A 27739-nucleotide genomic window follows, 5' to 3' on the forward strand; every position below is an offset into this window, starting at 1 on the left:
AAGTAGAAGGGAGGGAAGGGAGGTAGGGACAGAATTTGGAACTCAACATTTTTTCAAGAGAATATTATCATTTTTTACATGTAATTGAGAAAAATAAAATATAAATTTTTTAAATGAAAGAAGAAATAAAGGACATGAAAACCCATCATTTGAAGCAGGTGAGAGGGCCTCAGGGTTTTCCTCTATTACACTAGGTGGTGCCTTCTTTATTTATTTATTTTTTTTTGCAGGGCAATGAGGGTTAAGTGACTTGCCTAGGGTCACACAGCTAGTAAGTGTCAAGTATCTGAGGCTGGATTTGAACTTAGGTCCTCCTGAATACAGGGTCCCTGTGCTTTATCCACTGTGCCACCTAGCTGCCCCTGGGTGGTGACTTCTATTTTTAACATTCCATGATCTGAGGTAGCTCTTGGTTCTGTACTTTTATATGTCCCACAAATCTATGGAGTTTCTGGATTTCAGATCATTTCTCTTTATGGTGAGCATGGGAAGGGTGAAAATTTAGAGAGTGGGGACTGGAAATGCTTCCATTGCTAGTGAAGGGAAAGAGAGTAATTAAATTCTGTTTTTGTTGTGAATCTGCTGCTTCTAGAAAAAATTAACCAAGTCAAATCCATATAGGATTTTCTTTCTTTTACTCTAAATTATATACCTAATGCAGTAGGAAGCTTTGGCTTTTCCTTAGCTTAAAAAAGCCAAAGTATCCCATTGCATCTGGGGCCATCTCCAGTTGTCCTGATCTTTATCTTGCCACTGGACCCAGATGGCTCTGGAGGAAAGACTGAGGCTGGTGACTTTGCACAGTCCTCCATCAATTAAATCCAATGCATTTGCAAGTCATGATATCACCTTCCTGACATTATGGTCCTCTTCAAGAATGAAGGACGAACAATAACAACATAGCTAATATTTAAGAGATCATCAGTTGCTAAAAGAGATTGAGAAGAGTAACTTTCACAATAAGACAATATTATCTCCACGTTTCAACTTATTTAAAAGTTTGCAAAGAATCTTTGCTAAATACAATATCTGAGCAGTGCAGTGTCAAAGGAAGGACACCAAGAGTGGGTTCTAGGTAGAGTCCTGCTACTAACTATTTGTATGTCCTTAAACCTAACTCTTCCCTTTTCCAGGAGTCTTTTTCTCACTGCAAAATTTGAGGTTTGGATTAGCCAGACAGTAAGGGTCTTTAAGCTCTAACATTCTGTGGCCCAACATTTTATGTTCTAAAGAAAATTCATGTTCTCACACTCTAGGACAATTCCCTTCCTATTGGGGCAAGAACAAAAAATAAAAACAACTTATAAACCACCCATGTTGTGTATCTATACAAAAACCCTGTCTAAATGCCATTCTTCCATCAAAATGCACCAGGCCTTTGGGACAAGAGAAAGGAATGAAACTGAGCATTTTTCTTTCTAAATGTTTTTGAGATTTATTTACTGTTTTTTTTTAAACTTTTTATGTTTGAAGTTTTTTTTTAATTGAAATTCCCTAGATGCTTTTCCCCATTCTGAATCAGTGGTCAGCACACATTCCCCAAACATTATTTCTCTGTGGTTTCTGAAAAGCTCTCTTGGAATATATTTTCATCTTTGCAATCCAAAGGAATTCAATGGAGTAAAGGGTCTCAGTTGTGCATGCATGTCATTCTTATTACTACTAATGAAATTCACATTTCTGCACTAAAGGACACACAGTTGGGAAATGATGGCCTTTCCTTCAAAAAGAATGCATAGGCTATTGTAGCCATATAATCTCTGTACTTAATTTTTGGTCCTTCTAAATGCCCTCCTAAATTTTGTATTCTTGAGCTTCATTTTCACAGGAGAGCCGGTAAATTGGGTAATATGACATAATGCAAAGGACAGTAGAATTTCAGTCAGAATGCCTGGGTTTAAACCCTAGCTCTTTTTTTTCCCCATGGGGCAATGAGGGTTAAGTGACTTGCCCAGGGTCAAACAGCTAGTAACTGTCAAGTGTCCAAGGCTGGATTTGAACTCAGGTCCTCCTGAATCCAGGACCAGTGCTTTATCCACTGCCCCACCTAGCTGCCCCCTAAACCCTAGCTCTTACTAGCTTTGGTACCATAGAGCAAAGCTTCTTAAACTGTGGGTCATTACCCTATTGTGTAACTGAATGTGGGGCTTGTGAAAAAATTGGCAATAGTAAAAAGTTATGTATACCTATTTTATATATCTATATACCTGGGGTAGTGTAAAAATTTCTTGGGTGAAAAGGGGTCATGAGTGGAAAAAGTTTTAGAAGCCCTGCCTTAGAGAAGTTATTTCACCATTCTGACTTTTTTGTTTCCTCAACTGTAACATGGGGCCATATTATATTTTCATTATCTGACTTACAGGGTTGTTGTAAGGAAAGCAAGACAGAAATATGTGCCATTAGAACTATATCATGAGTTTGATAATACTTGCACTACCTACTTAATAGAGCAGTTGTGAGGATAAAATGAGATGATGAATGCAAAGTGGTATAAAAATATGAGTTATTGCTCAGACTTTACCATATGCGATGTCTTCTTGGCAGGCTGCCTCCTTTCTGGCATCTGCAGAGATTGTTAAGTCTAACTTTTTCTTCATTTGCCCGCAATCCGCTGTTGGTGTGGTTTTTTGGTTGTTGGTTTTTTTTTCAAGAAATATAGAGTCAGTATGAGGCAATAACATCACAAACTCTTTGCAAGAGAACAGGGTTTCCCATGGGCTCATGTTCAAGCCATTATAATCATGGCTGTGCCCCACCCCCCCAATACAGTAGCATTTCTGAAGGACCAAGTAGCTATATCACTAACAGAAATGGCCATTGCATGGCCCTGGCCCAGTCCCTTGCACACAGTAGGCACTTAATAACACTTAATAAGTGTTTGTTGGGTTGGCCTAGAAGGTAGCAAATTTTCATGGTTCCCGACTGCTCCATTGCATTGGAGTCTATATGTTCAACCTGGAATTGAAGGCCCTCCCCAATATGACTCCATCCTCTCTTTCCAGCTTCATTTCACACATGTCCTTTTTACTTTAATCAAACTGAACCGACTGCTAACCCCAAACACACAACATATTCTCCTGTTTCTACACTGTTGCTCATTGTGCTCCCTATACCTGGAGTGCCAACCCCTTCCCTGTCTGTTGAAACTCTACTTGTTCTTCAAGGTCTAGCTCAAATCACACCTCCACCATGAAACTTCACTGGATCTCACAACTGGAACCGAGTTCATCCCATCTGAGTGCACCTCACTTTATGTCCCTTATATATTTGTCATATTCTTCTCTGTATAATAGTTATTTGGACAGATTTATCTCCCTTACTGAACTAGAAATTTCTTGAAGGCAAAGGGACTTTATCTTCCCTTTGTATCTTTTCTGGGTCCTAACAAAGACCTTGTACATTATTGATAACTTAGCTAAAAGTCACATCCTTTGAAGAACTAAATGTTATCATATAAAAAGAAGGAAACATCCTAACAAATTAGCAGTAGTCAATTAGTCAGTCAACAGAGATTTATTAAACAACTTACTATGTGCCAGACCTATGTTAAGTGCTTAGAATACAAAGAAATGAAAAAATAGTCCCTGCCCTCAAGGAGCTCACATTCATATAAGATAGACAACTTTCAAATAACTAGGTACATTGAAAATATATACAGTGGGAATGAAGAGTAATTACAGAGGGAAGGCACTAACAGATGAGGAGATGAAAAAAAGCCTCTTAGAGAGATTTGAGCTGTCTTTTTTGGTTTTGTTTTATTTGTTTTATTTGTTTTGTTTTTGCAGGGCAATGAGGGTTAAGTGACTTGCCTAGGGTCACACAGCTGGTAAGTGTCAAGTGTCTGAGGCTGGATTTGAATTCAGGTCCTCCTGAATCCAGGGCCTGAATCCACTGTGCCACCTAGCTGCCCTTGAGCTGAGTCTTAAAGAAAGCCAGGGACGCCAAGAGGCAGATATGAGAAGGGAGAGCATTGCAGACATGAAGACATGCACGTAGACAGGAGATGGAGTGTCATGTAGGCCAGTGCAGCTGAATCATAGAGTATATGGAAGGAAGGAAGGGTTAGGGGTAAAGAAATGACATTTTGAAGAAAAACATTTCAGCCCTTTACTGGTGTCCATGCCCTTAGTGAATACTTAGTTAAATTGTACACTAGAAATATTTGAAGAGTTGTATAAGATCACAATCATTAAAAAAGTTAGACTGGGGGCAGCTAGGTGGCACAGTGGATAGAGCACCGGCCCTGGAGTCAGGAGTACCTGAGTTCAAATCCAGCCTCAGACACTTTGACACTAGCTGTGTGACCCTGGGCAAGTCACTTAACCCCAATTGCCTCCAAAAAAAAAGTTAGACTGGATGGGGGGGAGGGTCTTGTTACTTCAATTAACTATCAATCAAGATACTCTTATTAAGCATCTCCTTATTGAATACCATGCATTGTGTGGCTCAAGCAAGATAGCAGAGGGGGGAGGTAGAAGAATTGGATAGAATAGTCTCAGTTCTATCACTACTAACTTTCTATGTGACCTTGAATGAAGCACTTCACTTCTCAGACTTAGTTTCCTCATCTATAAAATAAGGGTCAGACTAGCTCTCACCTCAAAAACTCCTTCCAGTTGTAAAATTCTTTGTTAAGTTTCTTTCTAGCACTCATAGTCTATACATTCAGATCCATTGTCATACCATTGACTTTGGGTTGCATTGAGATGCTAAAACAATTAATACCTACTTGTTTACTGGCTGATGAACCTGCTGAAGAGTGAAAAATTGGTGCCTCACAACTCCTCTGACTGAGTTGTCCTGGAATCGATTGGAAGTGTCTCCTTCTGTAGGTATTGGGGGGGGGGGAGGCGGGGCGGCTGACAATGTTCAATCACAAAATGGGTTGCATTCGGCTTAGAAAATGTCTTTTGGATTGTAAACTGGAGCTTAAAACAATTTGCCTATGGCTCTCCTCATTGGTGGACAATGATTACTCAGTGCTCCATGCCTGTGTTAGGAGCAGAGTTATTGAGAGTTTGGGAGAGGAGGGATTCTAGCTCTTCTGGTCTCTGACTCTGAGAGAAGATACATGTGGTTGTAGGGACCCTTCAGGGATATGGCACCTCTACATGTTGGCTTCTTCCCAGAGTCTCTTTACTTCCTGGGACTTTTCCCTGAAGAGAGCCTAGAATCATGTGTGCCCTGCTTCAGTGTCAAAAGCCAAAAGAAATAGGACCTCTCCTCTCCCAAGCTCTCAATAACTCATTCTCCACTGATGAATATTATGCTTGAGCCCCATGTTACATGGAAAATTACTGATAGAAGCTTCAACGAGGATGACCCCAAATCACTAGAGTCTTGAGTTCAAATCTGGCCTCCAGATACTTATTGGCTATGTGACCCTGGGCAAATCACTTAACTTCTGTTTGCCTCAGTTTTCTTAACTGTAAAATGGAGATAATAACAGAATCTATTTTACAAGGTTGTTGTAAGGATAAAATGAGATACTATTTGTCAAAAGTGTTTAGAATAATCAGGTTTTAATCCTGAGTTGTGAGTAATGTTGCCCTAGGTCTCAAGTCCTTTTTACTATTATTTTCTGAATTCTGTCCAGGGATTCAAGTTATATTTGATGGGGTGATTCTAAAAAACAAAATTGGGTGGAAAAGGTTAAAAGGAGCAATTATATTATAAAAATGGGGAGTGAAAAGAAGAACTAATACAGAAGAAGCAGGTAGGGGTGGAAGGCTTTACTCTCGTCTGAGTTGAAAACGAAACAATGTGTACATCCAGAAAGGTGTAGAAGTCTTCTGAACGTGTAGAGAGGTGAGAAAACTGGGGGACAGGGTAGAGGAAGAACTTTTAGAGGAGTGTGTAGATTGGGATTGGGAAGGTGGGGAGACTTTTGGAGGGGTAGGTGGGATTGGAGAGTGGGAGGGTGGAAGGAGAAGATAAGGTAACAGGGATAGGATAAAAAGAGAGACTGAGAAAGAAAATAATGAGTAAAAATAAGATGGAGGGAAATTCACAAATGGTAATTATAACTTTGAATCAAATGGGATTTTTGTAGCAGCTCTCTTTGTGGTGGCCAAGAACAGGAAACTGCAAGGATCCCTATTAATTGGGGAATGGCTGAATGAGTATGGTTATGATGGAATACTATCATGCTATAAGAAATGATTAACTCGATCTTAGAAAGGCATGGAAAGACTTGCACAAAGTGGTGAAGAGCAAAATGAACAGAACCAAAAGAACATTGTATACAGTAACAGAAATATTGTTTTAAGAATGACTTTGAGGGACAGCTAGGTGGCACAGTAGATAAAGCACCAGCCCTGAATTCAGGAGGACCTGAGTTCAAATTCAGCCTCAGACACTTGACACTTACTGTGTGACCCTGGGCAAGTCACTTAACCCTCATTGCTCCACCAAAAAAAAAAAAAGACTTTGAGCAGCTAAGTCATTTTGACTATTATAAATACACAAATTGAAAATAAAGGGCACATGAAGAATGATACCATATGCATCCAGAAAAAGAATTAATAAATAGAAGCATTATAGAATAATATATATGTATGTGATTATATATTATACACACACATTTGTGTCTAGGGCAGGGGTAGGAAGAAACAAAGGAAGAAAAAAGAAATTTAATGATAACATTTATTATATATTCAAAAGGAATAGCAAGCTGTATATAACAGATATGCAGTTTCATTACAATCATCTTTTTTATTATGCTGTTATGAAAATGCTTGTTTTTATTCCATAAATTAAAAATAAAATAAATTTAAAATATATACATTTGTGCAGGGAAAAGGTGCTTAGAATAGAGCCTGGCACATAGTAGGCCTTATATAAATACTGATTCCCTTCCCTTACCCATTTTAATATGTACAAAAATAAGTACTTTAACGTAGAATTTACCTTCCACACAACTGCAGGTTGATCCTTCACATACTTTTACCAGTTTACTCTGTAGAAAGCTATAAAATATGGTGCACTGTTTATCTGAAGCAAAGAAAGAATTAGGAATATAATGAGAGAATACCAAATGTTTACTATAGCTACCTGTCTGTGTTTCTTACTTCTATGAATCATAGAGGTAAGGATAGGGGTACAAAGAGGGCTTTTGTAATTTGGAAGCCCAGGAAATAGTATGAGTTCCTATGATGACACTTTTCCTCAGTGGTATGCTGGAAAACATTTAAAAACCAGTTCTCCAAAAAGAATATGTATTACATATTTTTAGGTTTAATCTCTTAAAATTTTCTCGATTACTTTCTGAAGTCTAAACAATCAATAAAACAATAAATCAAACCCTGATTTGTAGTATTTGCTGATTGTTGGAGTATAAATGCTCACACTAAAATTTAACAACTGGCCTCTTTGAGGCATTACAGGCTGGTTCCAGTATCTCCCTAGGAAGTTGTACAAACATAGATGAAGGCATTTGCCATTTTTTATCCTTTGGGACATGCATATTGAAGCCTTTGCTAGTAGCATGATGTAGAGGAAAGAGTGTTAGCTTTGGAGAGCCTTTGGTTTGAATCCTGGTTCCAGGATTAGCTGTATGATCCTTTGGAAGCCATTTAATCTCTTTGAAACTCAAATTATTTATCTGCTAATTGGGTATAAAATACTGGTACTGTCTTATTGGATTACTCTGTGAACCTTAAAATACTATGGAAATGTAAACAATCATTATAACTATTATGGATGGGACAGATGTTAATGTGGTATTGAGTGGGCCATTGGTTCTTCTCAGAGAAGGTCAAAGCTAAGGAGATGGACAAAATATCTCAGGAGGAAGGAGGTTCATGGCATAAAGCTTGGAAGAAGAGTGGAGCAGTATTTGAGATGAAACTAGTTTAGATTAGGAAGTTTAGAACTGACTAGTTCTATTGTTGAGTTAACTGAGGATTCTGATTTCTTTTTACTATCTTGTAAACAAATCCTCAACAATGTCTTGAATCTGGAAAGGGTTTTGGGGCATTGAATGTTTAAGCAGATTAATATTTAGGGGCACAATGTATAAGTGAGATGGTACTACGAGGATAAGAATGAGGTTGGGAATCAGATTAAACATGGTTGAGCAGATCTATAGAATTAAAGGAGGGTAATCAGAAATTCCCTTCAGCTCCTTAGAATCAGAGCTCAAATCCCCTAAAGTTATCCTAGGTTGGTGGAGTCCGATGAGGTCTTTCCCAAGTAAATAAAAAAGTAAGAAATTGAGTAGGGATAGGGAAGAAGTAGAGGTGAAAGGTTGTCAGGTTACAAATGGGATTTTGGCATTCTCTTATGGGGCACAAACCCCACATGTCCTAGCATGGTGATGGTCCTGGAGACAAGATCTCCAAGGATATTGTATGACAATGTTGAGGTTGGAGTAAATGGAATAGGCTAGGAAATGCATCATTGGTTGTAATGGGCTGAAAGGACACTTGGTCCTTCTGTTTTACTATTAGACCATGGCTAGTTCCAAGTCCATCAAGGTGAAGGAGCCCTAGAATAGGCATATGGATCCTTTCCACTTTCTTGCCCATTTCTGTGCTGGAGAATGTTAGGTATTGAGATGTTTGGTGGAATGTAATGACTTTAGTGTTTGGGGGGTTATAATTTTAGGGATTATGAAAAGAATAGGTAGATTTCAACAAGCATTTCTTGAGGATACTAAGAAAAACCTCTCTTGGCCCCAAATACATCCCTCATCAGGCTGGCCTGAGTGGCTACAGCTACACTATTAGAGGTTCATTCATTTACTTGTTTTGTTTCTAGGACTTCCCTACAAAAATACAAATACCTTTCTATAGGAGAAAAGCTTCTGTCTTGATTAGCTATTAACATATCAGCAGGGGCTTTGCTTGTTGTATCAATTCCCAACTATAATTGCTGGAGAAATGGGACATAGGGCAAATTAATTTGGGTTGGTGGAAAGTGTAGAAAATCAGGTATCAAGTCCAGCACACAGCTTGGAATGGACATCCCAGTAGCAGGGGAATCTTAGTGCAGAGAGAAAAAGGAAATCATAATGTGGAAAAAAGGACCCTGAATATGGATAAGTAACCAAAGCAAATATCATCAGCTTCACACTCTTAGTGATGGTTGATTTGAAGAGAATTAATGTCATATAGAGGATAGAGCAAGGGACTAGGAGAAATAAGGAGATAAGGGTATTGATGTTAGCACTCCTACTAACCTTGGATGAGTCATGTGCTTTCTTTTGGCTTCAATTGCCCTGTCTGTTACATAAAGGGGGGGGGGTGGCTCTTGAGAATCCCTATTAGATCTCACATTCTCTGTTCTAATGTCTTCTTTAGCTCTCACATTCTCTTTTCTGTAACTACAAAAGATGGCCTTGAGGAAATTTTAAACTTTTAGTAGAGGTGGGTACCTGGTCTGTGGAATTCATATACTGAGAATGTTGCAGGACTACGGAGTCCAACCCAAAAAAGTTCAAAGATCCGGAATCGAACACATAGGAACTCATCAGAAGGAATCTGTTTAACAAATTTAAGAATTTAAGGAAATCATATAGAAATTTAGCTTCATCAATTTTTTTTAGGTAAAATATTTTTTAATCACAGCAACAACAAAAAATGAAAGACTTACTGAATTCAGCTGCAGAATTACATGCCATCTTTGATTTCATAATTTGTTAATAGTCGATCAACCCCATAGGTGAAGCTAAGGGAAGACGGAGGATAACAAATTTAATTTTATATTGCTTTTCTTCTTCATACAACTATGGTACAGTAATTATAGGGCAGCCATTATGGTGCAGTTTGATACAGTATTGGATATGGAGTCAGGAAGACCTGAGTTCAAATACTGCCTTAGATAGTTACTAGCTCTGTAGCTCTGAGCAAGCCACTAAATGATGAGAATAATAGCATTTACCTACTCGGGTTGTTGTGAGGAACAAATGAGATAATATATGTAAAGTATTCTAAACCTTAAAGCACTACAGAATCTAACTTTTAAAGGAGATGGAGAGCTATACATCTTATCCTTATGGCTTTTGAAAAAATTCCCTTACATTTACACATACAATCATTCCACAGATCTTTACATACTAGGCATGCAGATTTTCCACAAAACAATCAGATCTAAGATGGAATTCTGTCCTGGGCAGCAAATTTCAACCGGCTTTATGGAACAGACTCTCTATCATCTTTAATTGGTTCCAGGAACAAAAAAAGAGTGAAACAATTTTGTAGGACAATCTACTTCCACAGGAACAATATATAAGAGGGTGATTGGCCAAATGACAACACTGAGGGGTTATTGCAACTTTATAGTGAGGTTTTGGTAATAATGTATTAACAATTGTTGTGAAATAATGTTGGTCAGGGCAATTTTACTATGGGGCTACACCCAAGCACTAAAATTCTAGGAAACAAGCATCTTTAAAAACAATTTAAGGGGGCAGCTAGGTGGTGCAGTGGATAAAGCACTAGCCCTAGATTCAGGAGGACCTGAGTTCAAATCCAGCCTCAGACACTTGACACTTGCTAGCTGTGTGACCCTAGGCAAGTCACTTAACCCTCATTGCCCAGCAAAAAACAAACAAACAAAAACAATTTAAAAGGTGGAGCCAAGATACTGGAAGTGAGAGGAAGCACTAGAGTCTAGCTCTTCTCTACACCTCCTCAATAAAGATTTAAGAATGTACCAGACCGAATTATGATCAGGAAACCAAAAGTTCACAGTGAGTCTTTTTTTTCCAGCCCAAGGAGGCTTAGGGGGATGGATAGAGAGGTGACCTCTGAGGAGGAGGTCTGACCCCTGAGTGCACATGGTGTGGAGCAATACAATGGCCAGGGACTGAGAGTTTGCTGAAGCAGGGACACCAGGAAGAGATGTCTGAGAATTCCTAAGCAAATACTAGGTTCAAGAACAGATACCATCTGGCAGCTCTGTTGCCCTCCACCCAGTGATGGGTCACAGATCTAAGATGGAGAGGAGTGATTGGGAGCATTGGCCTTAACCGTGTTCTGAATAGTAGCTGTATGTCTCTGATTCCTGGAGCAGAGAACAAAGTCTCAGACCAAAGTGTAGCCAGCAGTTCAATAGCTCTGAACTTGCAGTCTCTCAGCAGGCAATAGTGATGAAATCAAGCAACAGTCTGCTGAAACTCCACCAACTATAAATAAGCCAATAGATGCAAATATGGGTCAGGAAATGATAAAAACTCATACTAGGAAAGCAGTAAACAGAACTCTCCCCAAATCATGCACTATTGGGAATACTGAAATCTTGCATGTCCCTAACCAGAGCTGTGAAAGCTTGCAGAAGGATGTGCAAGGCCAGACTTACACTCCAGAAGTGTGAAGAGCCCAGAGTTAACATAAAGCCCAAAGTCAAAATGCAGGCTAGAAGAATGAGCAAATTAAAGAAGAACAGAAATGTAAAGCTCTATTTTGGTAACAGGGAAGCTTGAGAACACATGCAGAAGAAAAGAATGACTTTTTAAAAATCTAAAAATCTCAAAGATCAATACAGGTTGGACACAAGTTGAACAAGAATTCCTAAGAGACTTAAAGCAAGAGTAAAATAAGAAAATAAGTAACCAAATGACAGCAAGATAGAGGAAAGAATGAGAAAAGAGGCAAAGAAACTAGGTAAGAAAGACATGAGAATTTTATGATAAGAAAAAAGAAAGACATGAGAAGAGAAATAATAGTTTTGAAAAATAGGTACTAAATCTTACTAAAAAAAACCTCCCTTTGAAATTAGAACTGACCAAATGGAAGGTAATAACTCTATAAGACATCAAGAAATCATAAAATAAAGTCAAAAAACTAAAAAAAAATTTTTTAAATATGTTAAATATCTCATAGGAAAAACCACTGTCCAGGAAACAGCATGATGAGAGATAAATTAAGAGTAATTGAACTACTGGAAAGCAATGGACAAAAGAAAAAAAGCTAAGCCATCATATTTCAGGAAATCATAAAAGAAAACAAATCAGGTATCTCTAGAACTAGAGAGCAAGAATCGAAATGAAGCAATTACCTGACACCTCCTGAAAAGAAACCCCCAAATTAAAACTCTCAGAAATAATTTATATATAATATATATATATATATATAATATATATATATATATATATATATATATATATATTATAATTATATTATATATCATATTTATATAATTAACTATCAGCAAAAATTGAGAGCCTCCCAGGTCAAGGGAAAAATATTGCAAGCAACCAGAAAATAAGAATTCAAGTACCAAGGAGTCATAATCAGGATCATACAAGATTTAGCAACCACTGTCATAAAGGCATCAAAGAACTTGAAATATGATATTCTAATAGGCAAAGGAGCTAGGTTACAACCAAGAATAACTATTCAGCAAAACTTAGTATAATACTATAAGGGAAAAGTGGATTTTTAACAAAATAGAGGACTTCCAAGCATTCCTGATGAAAAGACCAGAGCTGAGTAGAAAATTTGACATACAACCACAGGTGTCAAGAGAAGCATAAAAAAGTAAACATGTGAGAAATCATAAGGGATTAAAGAGGTAAAACTGTTTATAATATTACATGGGAAGATGATACTCAGAACTTCATAATAAACAAGAAGTCATGGAAGATGTCTAATTAGACAGAGGATCTGGGTGTGATTTTGTTGTGGTTTGGATGATCTCAAAAAAGAATGGAATGGGTGAAGAAAAGGAATGCACTGGGAGAGGGTTGAAGGGAGAAGAAAATGGATGAAAATATCTCACATAAATGGAGTAAGCAAAGAGAAGTTTATATAAAAAGGAGGGGTCAGTGGGATGTAGTGGATAACACTTGAACCTCACTCTCATCTGAACTGGTTAAAGGAGGGGAAAATACAAATATACACATATGGGTACAGGGATACATCATACCCAACAAGGAAATAGCAAAGGAGGTACGGGAAGAAAGGTGAAAAAGATAGAGGGCAGATTAAAGGAGGCATTGGTCAGAAGCCAGTAAACTCTAAAAGGGAGTAAGGGAGAAAGAGAAGGCTAAGGGGGGGTGGGATACACAGTTAACAATCATAACTATTAATGTGAATGGGATGAACTCACCCATAAAATGGAAGAGGATAGTAGAATGCATTAGAAATCAGAATGCAACAATATGGTGTTTACAGGAAACACACTTGAAACAGAAAGATACTCATAGAGTTAAAATAAGGGGCTGGAGCAGAATTATTATGCCTCAGCTGAAGTAAAACATGCAGGAATACAAATTGTGATCTCGGACAAAGCAAAAATAAACCTAATCAAAAGAGCTAAACAGGGAAACTACATTTTGTTAAAAGGTACCATATTGGGGGCAGCTAGGTGGCACAGTGGATGAAACACTGGCCTTGGATTCAGGACGACCTGAGTTCAAATCCAAGCTCAGACACTTGACACTTACTAGCTATGTGACCCTGGGCAAGTCACTTAACCCTCATTGCCCCACAAAAAAGAAAAAAAAAGGTACCATATCAATACTAAACACATATGTAGCAAATGAAATATCTAAATTATTAAAGGAAAAGTTAAATGAGTTACAAGAAGAAACAGTAAAACTAGGGGATCTCAACTTACCCTTCTTGGACCTAAATAGATTGAACCAAAAATAAACAAGAAAGAAGTTGAGGACTTGAATAGAATTTTAGAAAATTTCAATATTTTCGAACCCTAGAGAATATTAAATGGTAATAGAAAAGAATCTACCTAGTCACAGTTGTGATGGCACCTTCACAGAAATTGACCATGTATTAGGGCATGCAAGCTTCACCACCAAATGCAGAAAAGCAGAAATATTCAATGTATCTTTTCCCTACCATAATCCAATAAAATTACACTCAACAAAGGTCTTTAAAGAAAAGATTAAAAATCAATTGGAAACTAAATAACCTAATCCTAAAGAATGGGTTGGTTAAAGAACAAATTGTAGAAATGAACAACAATTTTATGAAAGATAATGACAACAATGAGACAAGATACCAAAATTTGCAGGATGAGACAAAAGTTGTATTTAGGGAGAAATTTTATGTAGCAAGACTCTTTCATGAACTAAAAAAGAGCAGATCAACAAATAAGATGTATAACTAAAAAAAGCCCCTGAGAATTGAACAAATTAAAAAATAAATTTTTAAACATTAAAAAAGCACTGAAATAGAAATCCTGAATATCAAAGTAAAAATACAAAATTGAGAATTTTAAAAATTGAAATAATAAAAGTAGATTTTTAAAAAAATAGATAAGCCATTAGTTAATTTGATCAAGAAAAAAGAAAATGAAAATGTCAGTATAAAAATTGAAAAAAGTAATTCATAACCAACAAAGAAGGAAAGAAGGCAATTATTACAATCTATTTCACCCAACTCTATGCCCCCCAAACTCCCTGAAAATCTAAATTAAATTAGTTAATATTTATAAAGATATAAAGTATTAAAATGAGTAAAACAGGAAATAGAATATTTAACAATCCTATCTTAGAAAAATAAATTGAGCAAACCAAAAATGAATGTTCAAAGAAAAAACTCCAGGACCAGATTCATTTTAAATGAATTCTACCAAACATTTTTTAAAAAAACAATTAATTCTAATACTACATAAAGTGAAAAAAGAAGTAAAGAAGGGATCTCACCAAATTCTTCTATGACTCAACTATGGTTTTGATATCTAAACCATAGAGAGTCAAAATAGAGAGAGAAAATAAAAACTAATTTCTCTACTAAATTTGTTTGTTTGTTTGTTTTTTAAATGAGGCAATTGGGGTTAAGTGACTTGCCCAGGGTCACACAGCCTAGTAAGTGTTAAGTGTCTGAGGCCGGATTTGAACTCAGGTACTCCTGACTCCAGGGCCGGTGCTCTATACACTGTGCCACCTAGCTGCCCCCTCTCTACTAAATTTTGATGCAAAAATTTTAAATAAAATAATACTGAGGAAAAGTGTAGTAATATATCACAAAAATCATACACCATGACCAAACTGGATTTATATCAGGAATGCAGTGGGTTCAATGTTAGGAAAACTATAAGCATAATTGACCATTTCAATAACAAAATCAACAAAATTCATGTTATTTAAATAGATGAAAAAACCCTTTTGACAAAATATAATACTCATTCCTGTTTTTTAAAAAAGCTACTAAAAATCATAGGAATAAATATAGATTTTCTTAAAATACCGTCGTATCTAAAACTAAGAGTAAGCATCATCTGTAATGGGAGTAAACTAGAAGCTTTTCCAATAAGATCAGGGGTGAAACAAAAATTTCCATATCACCATAACTATTCAATATTTTACTATAAATGCTAGTTATAGCAACAGATTTAAAAAAGGAAATTTTAAAAATAAGCATAGGCAAAGAGAAAACAAAACTATCACTTTCTACAGATGATATAATGGTTTACTTAGAGAACCCTAGAGAGTCAATTAAACAACTCATTGAAATAATTAACTTCAGCAAAGTTGCAGGATAGAAAATCCATACAAACCATCAGTATTTCTCTCACCATAAAAATCCAACAGGAAGAGATAAAAGAGAAATTCCATTTAAAATAACTACAGACAATATAAAATACTTGAGAGTCTACCTGCTAAGATATACACAGGATCTATATGAACACAATTACAAAACACTCTTCATACAAACAAAAACAAATCTATGTAAAATTGCCTACCATTTTAGGAAGGGGGGAGAGGAGGGAGAGAAAAATTTGGAATTCAAAATTTTGTAAAAATGAATGTGAAAATTGTCTTGAAATGTAATTGGGGGAAAAAATGAAATCCTATTTTAAAAAAAGACAACCCAATACATTGTAAAGGTTAGGGCCCATAAATAATTAACTGAAAACTTTGTCAATATTTACCGCAGATAAGTCTTCTGTATTTGCACCAATCCCAGTAGGCAAAGCTATATCCATCACAACATGGGAAGAACCAGGTGATGATTCTCCCTGGTTAGCCTTGTAGCTAAATTGGATAAGAAAGTAAATATTTTAGTAGATAGGATTCCTCAGGAAAATTAAAGACCTTCTCCTTTTGACTGTGAACTTTTAAACTCACCTTAATTCTTCATAAACTATAGCCTGATATGGCAAAATTGGATGGGATTTGTAGTCAGAAGACCTGAATCTGGTTTATAGTTCTGTGAACCTGGGAAAGTAATTTCACTTCTATGTGCCTCAGTTTTCTTATTTGCAAAATTTTAGTAATAATTCATGTATGCTATACTTCACAGGACTGTTGTAAAAACCCAATATGATGATGTATATGAAATGCTTTGATAACTTAAAAGCACTGTGTAAATGTAAACCAGTATTATAAAGGAAATGTTTAAATTAAACTTGCAAAATTAAATTAAAATAAAGGAAATATTTTCTTCAGGCCTAGTAGTTAATTAAACTACTTCACTAGGATGAAGAATGAATTTTTATTTCATTGTTATCAGAATTCAGAATTGTAATAGAACAGGAAGAGGCATTAAATGGAATGTTAAAGGTAGAAGTGATAATAGGAACATCTAATGTTTATAGTTGAGAACAACATTAGAACAATGATTCCTGGTCTTTTAGGGTATGAGGTCCTGTTTTTTGTTTTTTGTTTTTTTGCAGGGCAGCGAGGGTTAAGTGACTCGGGTCACTCAAATCCGGACTCAGACACTTGATGCTTACTAACTGTGTGACCCTGGGCAAGTCACTTAACCCTCGCTGCCCTGCAAAAAACCAAACAAAAAAACAGGACCTCATAGATAGATAGATAGAAAGATAGACAGACAGACAGGTAGATAGATGAATGAATCAATCAATCAATCTTGCAGATTCCCACAGGCTAATAGTTGAACTATCCTCATCTGTTGAGTTAAGAAGCAATTATGTTACAAGGGAAAGAGTTGAATTTGGAACTGGAGACCTGCTTTCAAATCCTGGTTGTTCTATCTACTATATTCTACTCCCTGTTTGACCTTCTACAAGTCTTTAGACCTCATTTTCCTTAAGTGTAAAATGAGAAGCTTGGACAAGATGATATCCAAGGCTCTTCTTCCCAATAAATCTATGATTGGGAAAATACATGATAACATAAAAGCCACTGCTTTGGGTTCTAAGACACTGAGCATAGAATATTAGAGTATGTAACATAGGATGATAGATTTAAAAGTGATTCCAAGTGTTAGAAGGTATAACATAGATCTGCTAGAGTGGGAAGGAACTTTAGATTTCATTTACTGTCAACTCATTTCACAGATGAGAAAAATGAGGGTCAGAGAGGCAAAATGACTTTTCTCAGGTACCACATAATTACTTGGAGGCAGAACTGAGAGTAGATCCCATTTTCCTGGTTTTAGGCCAAGAATTTTATGCCTAGTGTCAGGGTCCAAGGGCGAGGTTGTTGACCCTTAAATCACACCAAGGCTTCTCTACTGACAGTTGGGGTAGGTTCTCTAAGATAAAGATTTGATTTTTAGACTATAAATTCTCTGACTAATGAGATCCAACTCCATTCCTTACCCAATTAGCAATTTAAAGGCACACCTGTAGGGCACCTCAGCCTTTCCTAGCTGGACTGAAGTGTTTGTGAAACAGCCAGTGAATTCCAGTTCACAGATACAAACTCTCCTGTTAGCCATACCCAAAAGGGGCCCCGGAGTTGTGGGCAGAGTTTCTATGAAAAGGTTGCTGGAGCCCTTATGACTGGTTTCCATGGAGAATGTTTAAACTGTGGAAAAGGGGCCTTCTTTTCAAAGCTTTCAGGGCTGTTGCCAAAGATGGTGGGAGACTCCTCCCTTAGGGCAATTTTGTTCAGGGAGAGGGAACAGTGGGGAGGGGGTGGAGAACTGCCTTTTCTTTCCTTATGAACATGCCAGAGGAGCTACAAAGAGAGAAAATGACGGAAGAGGTCCTCCTGGATGTAGTGATTGTGTGACAGTGTTTTTAATCTGGAAAAAGATCATCGGAAAACTAGAGGACAGAGTTTCTAACATGAACAGCTCAGTTACTCTTGGAATCCACTCGACCTAACTTTTGTGTCAGAGCCAAAACCATATTCATTCAGCCTTCATTGAATACATTGTCCCAAAGTCATAAAATATCAAAAGATATCACTTTAAAATAATGAAGAATCACATTTTTCTTGGCTCCCTTTTCTCATTTTCACAATAGGCAATTAAGCTTCTTTGGTAATCAAGCCCCTTGTAACTCTCATTTCTGTAAGGCACCACAGCTGCCAAAGTACTTTCCTCATGAAAGCTCTGTGAGGTAGGTAATGCAAGGATTTTCCCCTTATTTAGCAGATGAAGAAATAGAGGCTCAGATAGACAAAGACTAAGAGAGGATTTGCTTAAGATCACATGGTTTATATGGGTCCTATTTATAAATATTCCATTAATAACATATTTGTTGAGTTAAACATAAAAAATATAATTCTTCCCACATCTTCTGAGTAGTCTCAAGACAATGAAAGGAAGCTGTAATTCAATTCAACAAACATTTATTAAGCACCTATTATGCTGAGGCAGTGTACTGTATGGGATCAGGGTCAAGAAGGCCTGGGTTCAATTCTTTTCTATAATCATATCAGGTGTGTGTTTTTGTTGTTGTCTTTCAGTTGTCTCTGACTCTTTGTGACCTCATTTGGCGTTTTCTTGGCAAAGATACTGGGGTGATTGGCCATTTTCTTATCCAGCTCATTTTTATAGATGAGGGAACTGAGGCGAACAGAGTTAAGTGACTTGCCTAGGGTCACATGGATTTGAACTCAGGAATTTCTGACTCCAGGCTGGGTGCTGGATCACTGCACCACCTACCTGCCTCACTAGCTATGTTACCAAGAAGAGATCACTTCAACTCCCAGAATCCTCAGGCAGCTATCTAAGACTGTAAATTAGAGGGTAGTTGATCTGCATATGAGCAGAGATTAGAGGATGGGGGGGACCTAAAACATCACCTAGAAGAGTCCAAGGATTAAGAATTCTGAAATTGGGGGCAGCCAGGTGGCACAGTGGATAAAGCACCAGTCCTGGATTCAGGAAGACCTGAGTTCAAATGTGGTCTTAGACACTTGATGCTTACTAGCTCTGTGACCCTGGGCAAGTCACTTAACCCTCATTGCCCTGCCCCACTCCAAAGAAAAAAAAAAAGATTAAACACAAGAATTCTGAAATTCTTCTCTCTGACCTCCTGTCATTGTCATGTCATTCTACTCCTCCTCAAATCTCTCTCCTCTTAACCCCAACTACTTCATCCATAGTGTAACTTGTAGTCCCTCTACCTCTCATGCTCTTTTAGGCTACAGCCACTCCTTTGCTTCATTTGCCTCCTTTCCCAATATTGACCCTATCATTCAATATTATATTCTGATCTACTTTTTGACCCCTTGGCCTTTTTTCTTATCACTGTTTATTCCACTGATAGATGTTTCTATGTGTCTTTGTATTCCCAGAGACTAAGCACTCATTTTATGCTAGTTGATGAATTTATTGAATTCTACACCAGGAATACCTCATTTTAACAGACTCATAAATTGACACACAAAAAAATGTGCAAGGAACTAGGGATGAAAACAAATTGTCTCCACTCTCATGGATCTAACCTTCTACATATTCTCTGTGAAAACAACTTAGATATAATGACTAGCACACTTAAGCAGTACTGGTCTCAACTTCTTACAGTATTCCCAACTTTGTCTTTCTCCTCAGAAAGAGGGTAACTATAGTGATCATGCCCTGGATTAAGAGTCTGGACTCCTGGACTCTTGTCTGATTTTTTCCTGCTAATTTTCCACTTTCAAGTGAGCATAAAGAGTTCACTTCCTGAGCACCGGCCCTGGATTCAGGAGGACCTGAGTTGAAATCCGGCCTCAGACCCTTGACACTTACTAGCTGTGTGACCCTGGGCAAATCACTTAACCCCAATTGCATTACCAAAAAAAGAATAATTCACTTCTCCACCATGATCCTCAGTTACCCTTTTATAAAGGAGTCAATTGGACTAAATGAGCTCTAAGGGAAACTTCATTGCGATAATCCATGTTTTTGCAATTTATCTTCTAAGATGCGTCTTAGCTTTAATATTCCATGTTCTATTTTCTAATATTCTATGTTCATAGGGGGAGCTAGGTGGCACAGTAGATAAAGCACTGGCCCTGGATTCAGGAGTACCTGAGTTCAAATCTGGCCTTGGACACTTGACACTTACTAGCTGTGTGACCCTGTGCAAGTCACTTAACTCCCATTGCCCCCCCCAAAAAAATATCTATGTTCATAGTTCTTTTCTATAATAGCTAGGTGGCTCAGTGACTAGAGCACTAGGCCTGGAATCAAGAAGACCTGAGTTCAAATCTGGATTCGGGTACTTACCAGCTATGTGACCCTAGACAAGTCATTTAACCTCTGTCTGCTCCTGTTTCCCCAACTGTAGAATGGGGATGATAATAATAGTGCCTACTTCCCACTTGTAAAAATAAAATGAGATAACATCTGTAAAGCATATAACACAATGCCTGGCACATAGTAGGTGCTTAATATTTGTTCCCTTTCCTCGTAGCTCAAGATTTTGATGATTCCAAGTACTTTTATAGAGAAGAGAATATTGTTGGCTAAAGGAAAAAGACAACCTTATAACTTCTATTTATAGGAAAGGAATTGAACTTACCTGGCACATGCTATTATGAGTTTATCTCCTGATTCACTAGATCTTCCATAGTTGTCAGCTAACACAAAAAACAATAGTTATATAAACATCATTTACTTAGTTATTTAGGAAACATAAAAGGTAAGCAGGGTCATTTACATAACAAGTGCTTAATAAATGTTTGTTGAATTGAGTTACTTTTAATATCCAGGCCCTTTAATAAACGTTATAGGACATGAAACCTTATATGTCATTTTGAAATTAATAGTTAAGTTTAACAGAAATTTACAGGTCCTAAAAGAATAAGAATAAGGGCTTCACCCCCTCCCTCCCTTTATACCTGAATATAAGATTGAATTCCCCAGGGTCTTCCTCAGCTAAGCCCTGGTGACCAGATCTGGGATTAGACTTTATTTACCACCCACCTCTTGGCTTCTGCCTTAGCCACAAGAACTTCAACCAAGTCCTCAGGGAAAGGGCTTGTGCAATCTGTTCACCTGTATCCCTCAGTGCATTTCTCGCCAATCCCATATACTTTTCTTGAACTCATTCCTCAATGCTTAATTCATTCCCCACCACCCCTCCATAGTCTCCATATATTAGTGATTCTCAACTCTCAGCTCTAGTGTACAAATTCCAAAGCCCATTTCCAACTTACTTCTATTGACCCCACCCCTCCTTTCCCAATGTCCTGCTTCAGCTCTGCCTATGCCTTCCCTTGTGCCCTCTGGAATGCTTGCTCTATTCATAATGAGCTAAATGTTTTCACTCTAAAACTTTTGTTCTACCTCTGTCCATACTCTGGCATTTATTGACATAACCCCTGACTCACTGGTTTTAGGAGGGAATTGGAATACTCTTTGTTCCTCAAGTTACTTCCAGACTCTCTGTATATCTACCACTGCCACTTAGAAACCTCTCCTTTAAGGTTCATTCAATTCAAATTTGTCTCCCTATTCAGATCCTGGTAGGCATTATCTATCAAACTCCAGAACATTCTCCTGTCCTTACTGGTTCAGTCTTTCTTTTCAGCACAACTCCTATCCTCATACTAAAGAACACACACACACACACACATTTATCTACCTTAGCTATGCATAGATTGTCATACTTTTGATCTTAGCATCACACACACACATGTTCCTCCTCCATATTCATGAACTCTAAAATTCTATTCTTCAAAATCATAACTTCATTTTCCCTCAGACTTTCAGTGCCTAACCTTGTTATTCAACCTTACCATGACCTCCAATTCCTTTATGCCTCACTTTCCCTCCAGGATATTACTCCTGTACCACTTATATCCTCCTTCTTTCCCTCTGTTAATCCCTTGGTGAACACTTCTCCATGCCTCTGCCCTGGCTATCTCAAATGCCTGGAAGGCTCTGCCTCTTCACCTCTTCCTCTTCCTTTTCCTGGCTTCCTTCAATACTCCACTTCAATCTCTCCTTCAATAGGAGGCCTTCCCTAATCTCTCTCAGAGCTACCAGTTGCATCTCCCACTGAGAATGTCTCCCAATTATGTTGTATACACTTAGTTGTCTTCATGTTTGCTCCATCATTACAATGGGAATTCTTGAGGGCAGAGTCTCTTCTTACCTTCTTTTGTATCCCCAGTACTTAGTACAGAACATTGTACATAAGTGATTCATATGTGCTTGTTATTGACTGAATAGCTTTGATCAGTTAAGAATACTAGCTCTGGAGTCAGAGAATCTGGGTTCAAATCCCGCCCCTGACACTCACAACTCATGTAATATTGAACAAGCCACAACCTCCCCAGGACTCAGTTTTCTCAACAGCAAAATGATGGAATTAAACAGGATGTCCTCTGCTTGAAATTCATGATCATATGATCCTACATAGAACCAAACGAAATACTCAACATAATTTTAACTTGCTAGGTAAGATACTTTTCCTGAAAAACATTCCGTTGAATTCAACAAGCATTTATGGAAAAATCAGTAGATTTGAAATCATTACATCTGAGTTCAAATCTAGATTCTGCACCTAGAAAGGTGCAGACGTATGTCACCTTGGCCAAGTCACTCAGCCTTTTGGGGCCTCAGGTTTTTCTGTAAAACAAGTAGGTTGGATTAGATGGCCTTTAAGCTCTAAGGCTAAAGTGCATTCCATGTACAAGCACTGTACAAGTCACTAACGATACAAAAAGCAAATAAAAGAATCCAGGCCCTGAACGAGTTTATATTTTACTGGGAAGATACAACATGTAAACAAGTATATAAATATGAGATAATTTGAAGTTGAAGAGTGCATGAACAACTAGGGGGATCACAGAAGGCTTCCTGCAGGAGGTAGGAGGTTTGAGAGGTAAAGGTGAGAAAGGAGGCATGGGGGACGGTCTGTGCAAAGGCCTAGAGGTAGAAGAGAAAATGCCTTGTATGAGGAGTGGCAAGAAGGCTGATTTGGTTGTAATGTACAAAGTGTGAAGGGCTGGTAACAGGAAATGAGCTAGAAATGGAGGCAGGAGGCTGAGTGGGAAGTGCTTTAGATGCCAAACTGAGGAGTTGATGATGTTTTACACTAGAGGCAAAAGGTTGCCACTGTAGATTTCTGAGCAAGGGAGTGACATAGGTCATACCTGTGCCTCATGAAGATGAGGATGGATTGGAGAAGGGAGAGAAGTGAAGCAGGGAGACTGTTAGGAGGCTATGGCAATAGGAGATGATCATGAGTCCTGAACCAAATGGAAGAGTCAAAACTAAGATCAATAATTTTTCTATCATTGGACCTTTATAGAAATTTGCCCCTCTATAAAGCCCATTGTAAAGTTTAAATATCTAAATCCTTCCTACAAGAGTATAAACCGGGGGCAGCTAGGTGGTGCAGTGGATAAAGCACCGGCCCTGGATTCAGGAAGACCTGAGTTCAAATCCAGTCTCAGACACTTGACACTTACTAGTTGTGTGACCTTGGGCAAGTCACTTAACCCTCATTGCCCCACAAAAAAAAAAGTACAAGAGTATAAACCCCCACAAGTGCAAAATGGCTCTTATTTGTCTTTGTATCAGGCCAGTCCCACAAATTCCCCTATATCATAATGCCTTGTGGTGTGATCAGAAAAGAAGCCCAACTGATGAGGTAGTGAAAATGAGAGACAATAGATGGATAGTATTCTCCTTTTCCTCTCTCACACCCCACTTTTCAGCTTTATTTTGTCTGTGTCTTCCCCCATAGACTCTAAACTCCTGGAGGCAAGGACTGTTTTTCTTTTTCCCGGTTGGTATCTTCGGCACTTAGCACAGTACCAGGCACATAGCGGGTGATTAATAATTTATTTATTTATTTATTTATTTTTAGTGAGGCACTTGGTTAAGTGACCTTGCCCAGGGTCACACAGCTAGTAAGTGTTAAGTGTCTGAGGCCGACTTTGAACCTCAGGACTTCCTGACCTCCCAGGGCCAGTGCTCCTATCCAGCTGTGCCACCTAGCTGGCCCCCACATGTGCCACCTAGCTGCCCCGATTAATATTTTTATATAGATGATTTTTGAGTTCCTTTCAAGGATATTAAAAAGACCAAGTGGAAGGTAACTGGATATCACTGGTTTGAACAGCTCAATGTTTCTCTGAGAAGATCCCATACTCATGTCTTTATATCTGTTCAGGCTGTTCCCTAAGCCTGGAATGCTCTTATTTCCCTTCTTCAGCTGCTGCGATTCCTACCCACCCCTCAAAATCCCTGTAAGTGCTACCGCCCTCAGGAAGCACCCCCCCTTGCTTCTTCCCACTTCTGCCTTCCGGACTTAGATCTCATATAGGATCTTGTTTTGTAAACCTCATGTAATATTACAAATTATAATAGCTTTCTGTGTTGATGTCTCATTGTCCTACAAGACTATCAGTTCCCTAAGGGTATTGTAAATCTCCTATAAAAGATGATTTGTGGAAAGATTACCCAGGATGAGAAGGTATGAAGAGATCTGCAATAATGGAAGAGTAACCATACCATTAAGATTGCTGGGACATCAAACTACCAAATGAATTGGTCAGAATTACTTTCCTGACCAATGAATACTGCACATAATTAATTTAGCTATAGAGGAGTGCTCCACTTGGAATCTCAACCTACAATCGTATAGGCTGGAGAATAGAGCTCAAGAAAGTTTCACTTTTGAATACTTTTTTGAATCCAAGGCAGATTTTCACAGATATGATCTTGTACTTAATCCAAAATATAGTCGAAGTTATATGTGACCTGACTTACCTTCCATATCCTGGGTTTCAATTCTCAACTCAAAGTTACAGTTTCTCTTCAGAAGTACCAATTTATGAACTACAGTCCTTACCTACAGAGAAAAAAATAAAGAGAGAAACTGGATTTAAAAGGGAAGAAAAGGCAGAGAGAGCAGAGCCAAGATGGCAGGGAGAGTGTCAGGACCCAGCAGAATTCTCTAACATTTCCCTCCAAACCACTTTAAAATAATGCCTCAGATCAAATTTTGGAATGGCAGAGTCAAGAAAAGGTCAGAGGGAGACATTTTTCTAGCCTAAGACAACTTAGGATGCCTTCAGGAGGGGTCTGTAACACGAGGGTGGATGCAGGCCTAGAGTGGGGCAGGAAAAACAGGGTTGGGCCTTGGAAGCCTCCTCAACAGCTACAGCAGCAACTTTAGGAGTTCTCAGCCCAGAGACAGTAAGGGGGTCAGACGACCTCTCAGAAAGAGATAACAGGAGCCCCTTTGCTAACACTGGGTGTAGCTAGGGCTGATTGGCTATCATCCATAAGAAGTTCTGCGTTGAAGTTCCAGGAAAGAGAGGAGAATTTGTGATCAGTCACAAGGGAGGTGGGGCCCTGGTCAGTTTCAGGGTGAAGAGGAAGACTAGCACTTGTGGCCACCAGAGAGCAGGAGCTCTTCCTGGTTAAAAACCAGAGTGCAGACCAGGAGAGCAGTGCCCACACCTCTCCCCTGATCATACCACCCTGAAAGTATTGAAAACTTCAGGACCCCTAGAACTAGCTCTGAACGCAGCAGCTGGAACGCCTGAAGTTGAATGTCAGGTGAACAGAGCTCAACTTTAACATAAAGTTCAAAGTCAAAATATCAGGCTGGAAATGAGCAAACAACAACAAAAATAACTTGACCATAAAAATACTACAGTCACAGAGAAGACCCAAGTCATAACACTTAGAAGACAGCAAGTGAAAACAGCTACAAGCAAGCCTTAAAGAAAAATGCTAATTTGACCCAAGGGTCAGTAAGAATTCCTGAAAGAATTAAAGAAGAGATAAGGATGGAAGAAGAAAATTGAGAAAAGAAATGAGATGATGTAAGAAAATATGAAAAGATAATTAACAGTATATGGTAAAAGAGACACAAATAATGAAAAACAACCTTAAAAACAGAATTGCCCTAATGGTAAAGCGGCATAAAATTACTGAATAAAAGAACTCCTTAAACAGCAGAATCGGCCAAATAGAAAAAGGGGTACAAAAGCCCATTTTAGTGAAAATAATTCCTTAAAAATTAGAATTGGGCGAGTGGAAGCTAACGACTCCATGACACTTCAAGAAATAATAAAACAGTCAAACAAAGTTGAAAGAATGAAAAAAAAATAGAAGAAAATGTGGACTATCTCATTGGAAAAGCAACTGACTTGGAAAATAGATTGAGAGAATGTTTAAGAATTATTGGACTTGGGGGCAGCTAGGTGGCATAGTGGATAAAACACCGGTTCTGGATTCAGGAGGACCTGAGTTCAAATCCAGCCTCAGACACTTGATACTTACTAGCTGTGTGTCCTTAGAAAGTCACTTAACCCTCATTGCCCCACCAAAAAAAAGAATTATTGGACTACTCAAAAGCCATGATCAAAAAAGAGCTTAAAAATCATATTTCAAGAAATTATGAAGGAAAACTGTTCCAAAATCTTAGATCCAAAGGGTAAAATAGAAATAGAAAAAAATCTACTGATGACCTCCTGAAAGAGATCCCCAAATGAAAACTCCCAGGAATATCCCCATTCTTTGAGAATTTGCTTGTAGAGGTTTTTATGTAATTTTCTTCTTAGTTAGTATCTTGAGCTTCCTTGTCACCACAGTAGATTTTATGGTCAGGTTCTTTTTTGTTGTTGGTCACTCATTCTTGCAGCCTGTTTCTTAACTTCAAACTTTATGTTTGAGTTGGGTTCTGATCAGCTGTGGAGGTGGTCACTGTCCCAAGCTTTAGGTTTCCTTACCCAGATGTTTTCACAACTAGTTCCAGAGGGTGTGAAAGTTTTGGGTGCTTCCAAAGTGGTATGATCTAGGAAGAGGTGTGCTCACTGCTCTCGGGCTGTGCTCTGGTCCTTACCTTGGTAAGGGCCTTGCTCCCTTGTAACTACAAGGGCTAGTCCTCTCCACCCTGAAACTGTGACCTGGACCTGGATAATGGTCAATGGAGCTACCAAATAGCACCATGCCCTGTGCCCTGTGCCAACACAAGAAATCCCCCTATAATCTCTTTCTGACCCAATTGTCCTTACCCCTAAACGCTGTTACTGCTACCATCTGCAGCCTCCAAGGCCCATAGCAGGTGTTGCCAGAGGGCTGCACTCAAGGCCATCTCCAATCACAGTATCATAGACCACTCCTTCTGAAAAATTTCTCACTCCAACCTTTTTGTTGGCTGTGCTATTCCAAAATCAATGATTATTTAAAAGTTGTTGGAGGTGAATGTTGGAAGAGTTTGGCTAGAATGCTCCCTCTATTCTGCCCATCCTGGATTTGTACTTCTCACTCCCACCCCATCTCCACTACTGTTACATCTATCCAATCAAGAGTGGGGAAGGGGAAGGGAAGAGAATAGGCATTCATATAGCACCTACTATGTGTCAGGTACTGTGCTTAATGCTTTTTACAAATATTATCTCATTTGATCCTACAATCACTCTGGGGGGTTGGTGCTGTTATTATCCCCATTTTATATGTGAGGAAATTAAGCCAAATGGAGGGTGAGTGACTTGACCAAGGTCATATAGCTAGCAAATGTCTGATGTCAGATTTGAATTCAGTACTTCCTTACTTCAGGCCTAGAGTTCTATGTACTGTATAACTAACTGCCTCAGTCAATTCACTTCCTGAGAAAGGTATGCCATCTACTCTTCTATAGCTCCATTTCCCATCTCTCTTATTTTCCCACC

The 27739-nt window shown here is 38.3% G+C and overlaps 1 protein-coding gene across 1 annotated transcript in view; it reads right to left on the reverse strand.

Moving 5' to 3' along the window:
• Positions 1–27739, reverse strand: part of C5 (complement C5) — a 118059-nt gene that overhangs the window by 7448 nt on the left and 82872 nt on the right. Inside the window, 8 exon segments of the mRNA XM_043980716.1 lie at positions 2522–2611; positions 6910–6993; positions 9377–9482; positions 9595–9620; positions 9623–9661; positions 15834–15943; positions 20620–20677; positions 24825–24906. Coding sequence (XP_043836651.1) covers positions 2522–2611; positions 6910–6993; positions 9377–9482; positions 9595–9620; positions 9623–9661; positions 15834–15943; positions 20620–20677; positions 24825–24906 — 595 coding nt within the window.

Source organism: Dromiciops gliroides, chromosome 2, assembly GCF_019393635.1.
Source record: "Dromiciops gliroides isolate mDroGli1 chromosome 2, mDroGli1.pri, whole genome shotgun sequence".
In the NCBI taxonomy this organism is placed as follows: domain Eukaryota; kingdom Metazoa; phylum Chordata; class Mammalia; order Microbiotheria; family Microbiotheriidae; genus Dromiciops; species Dromiciops gliroides.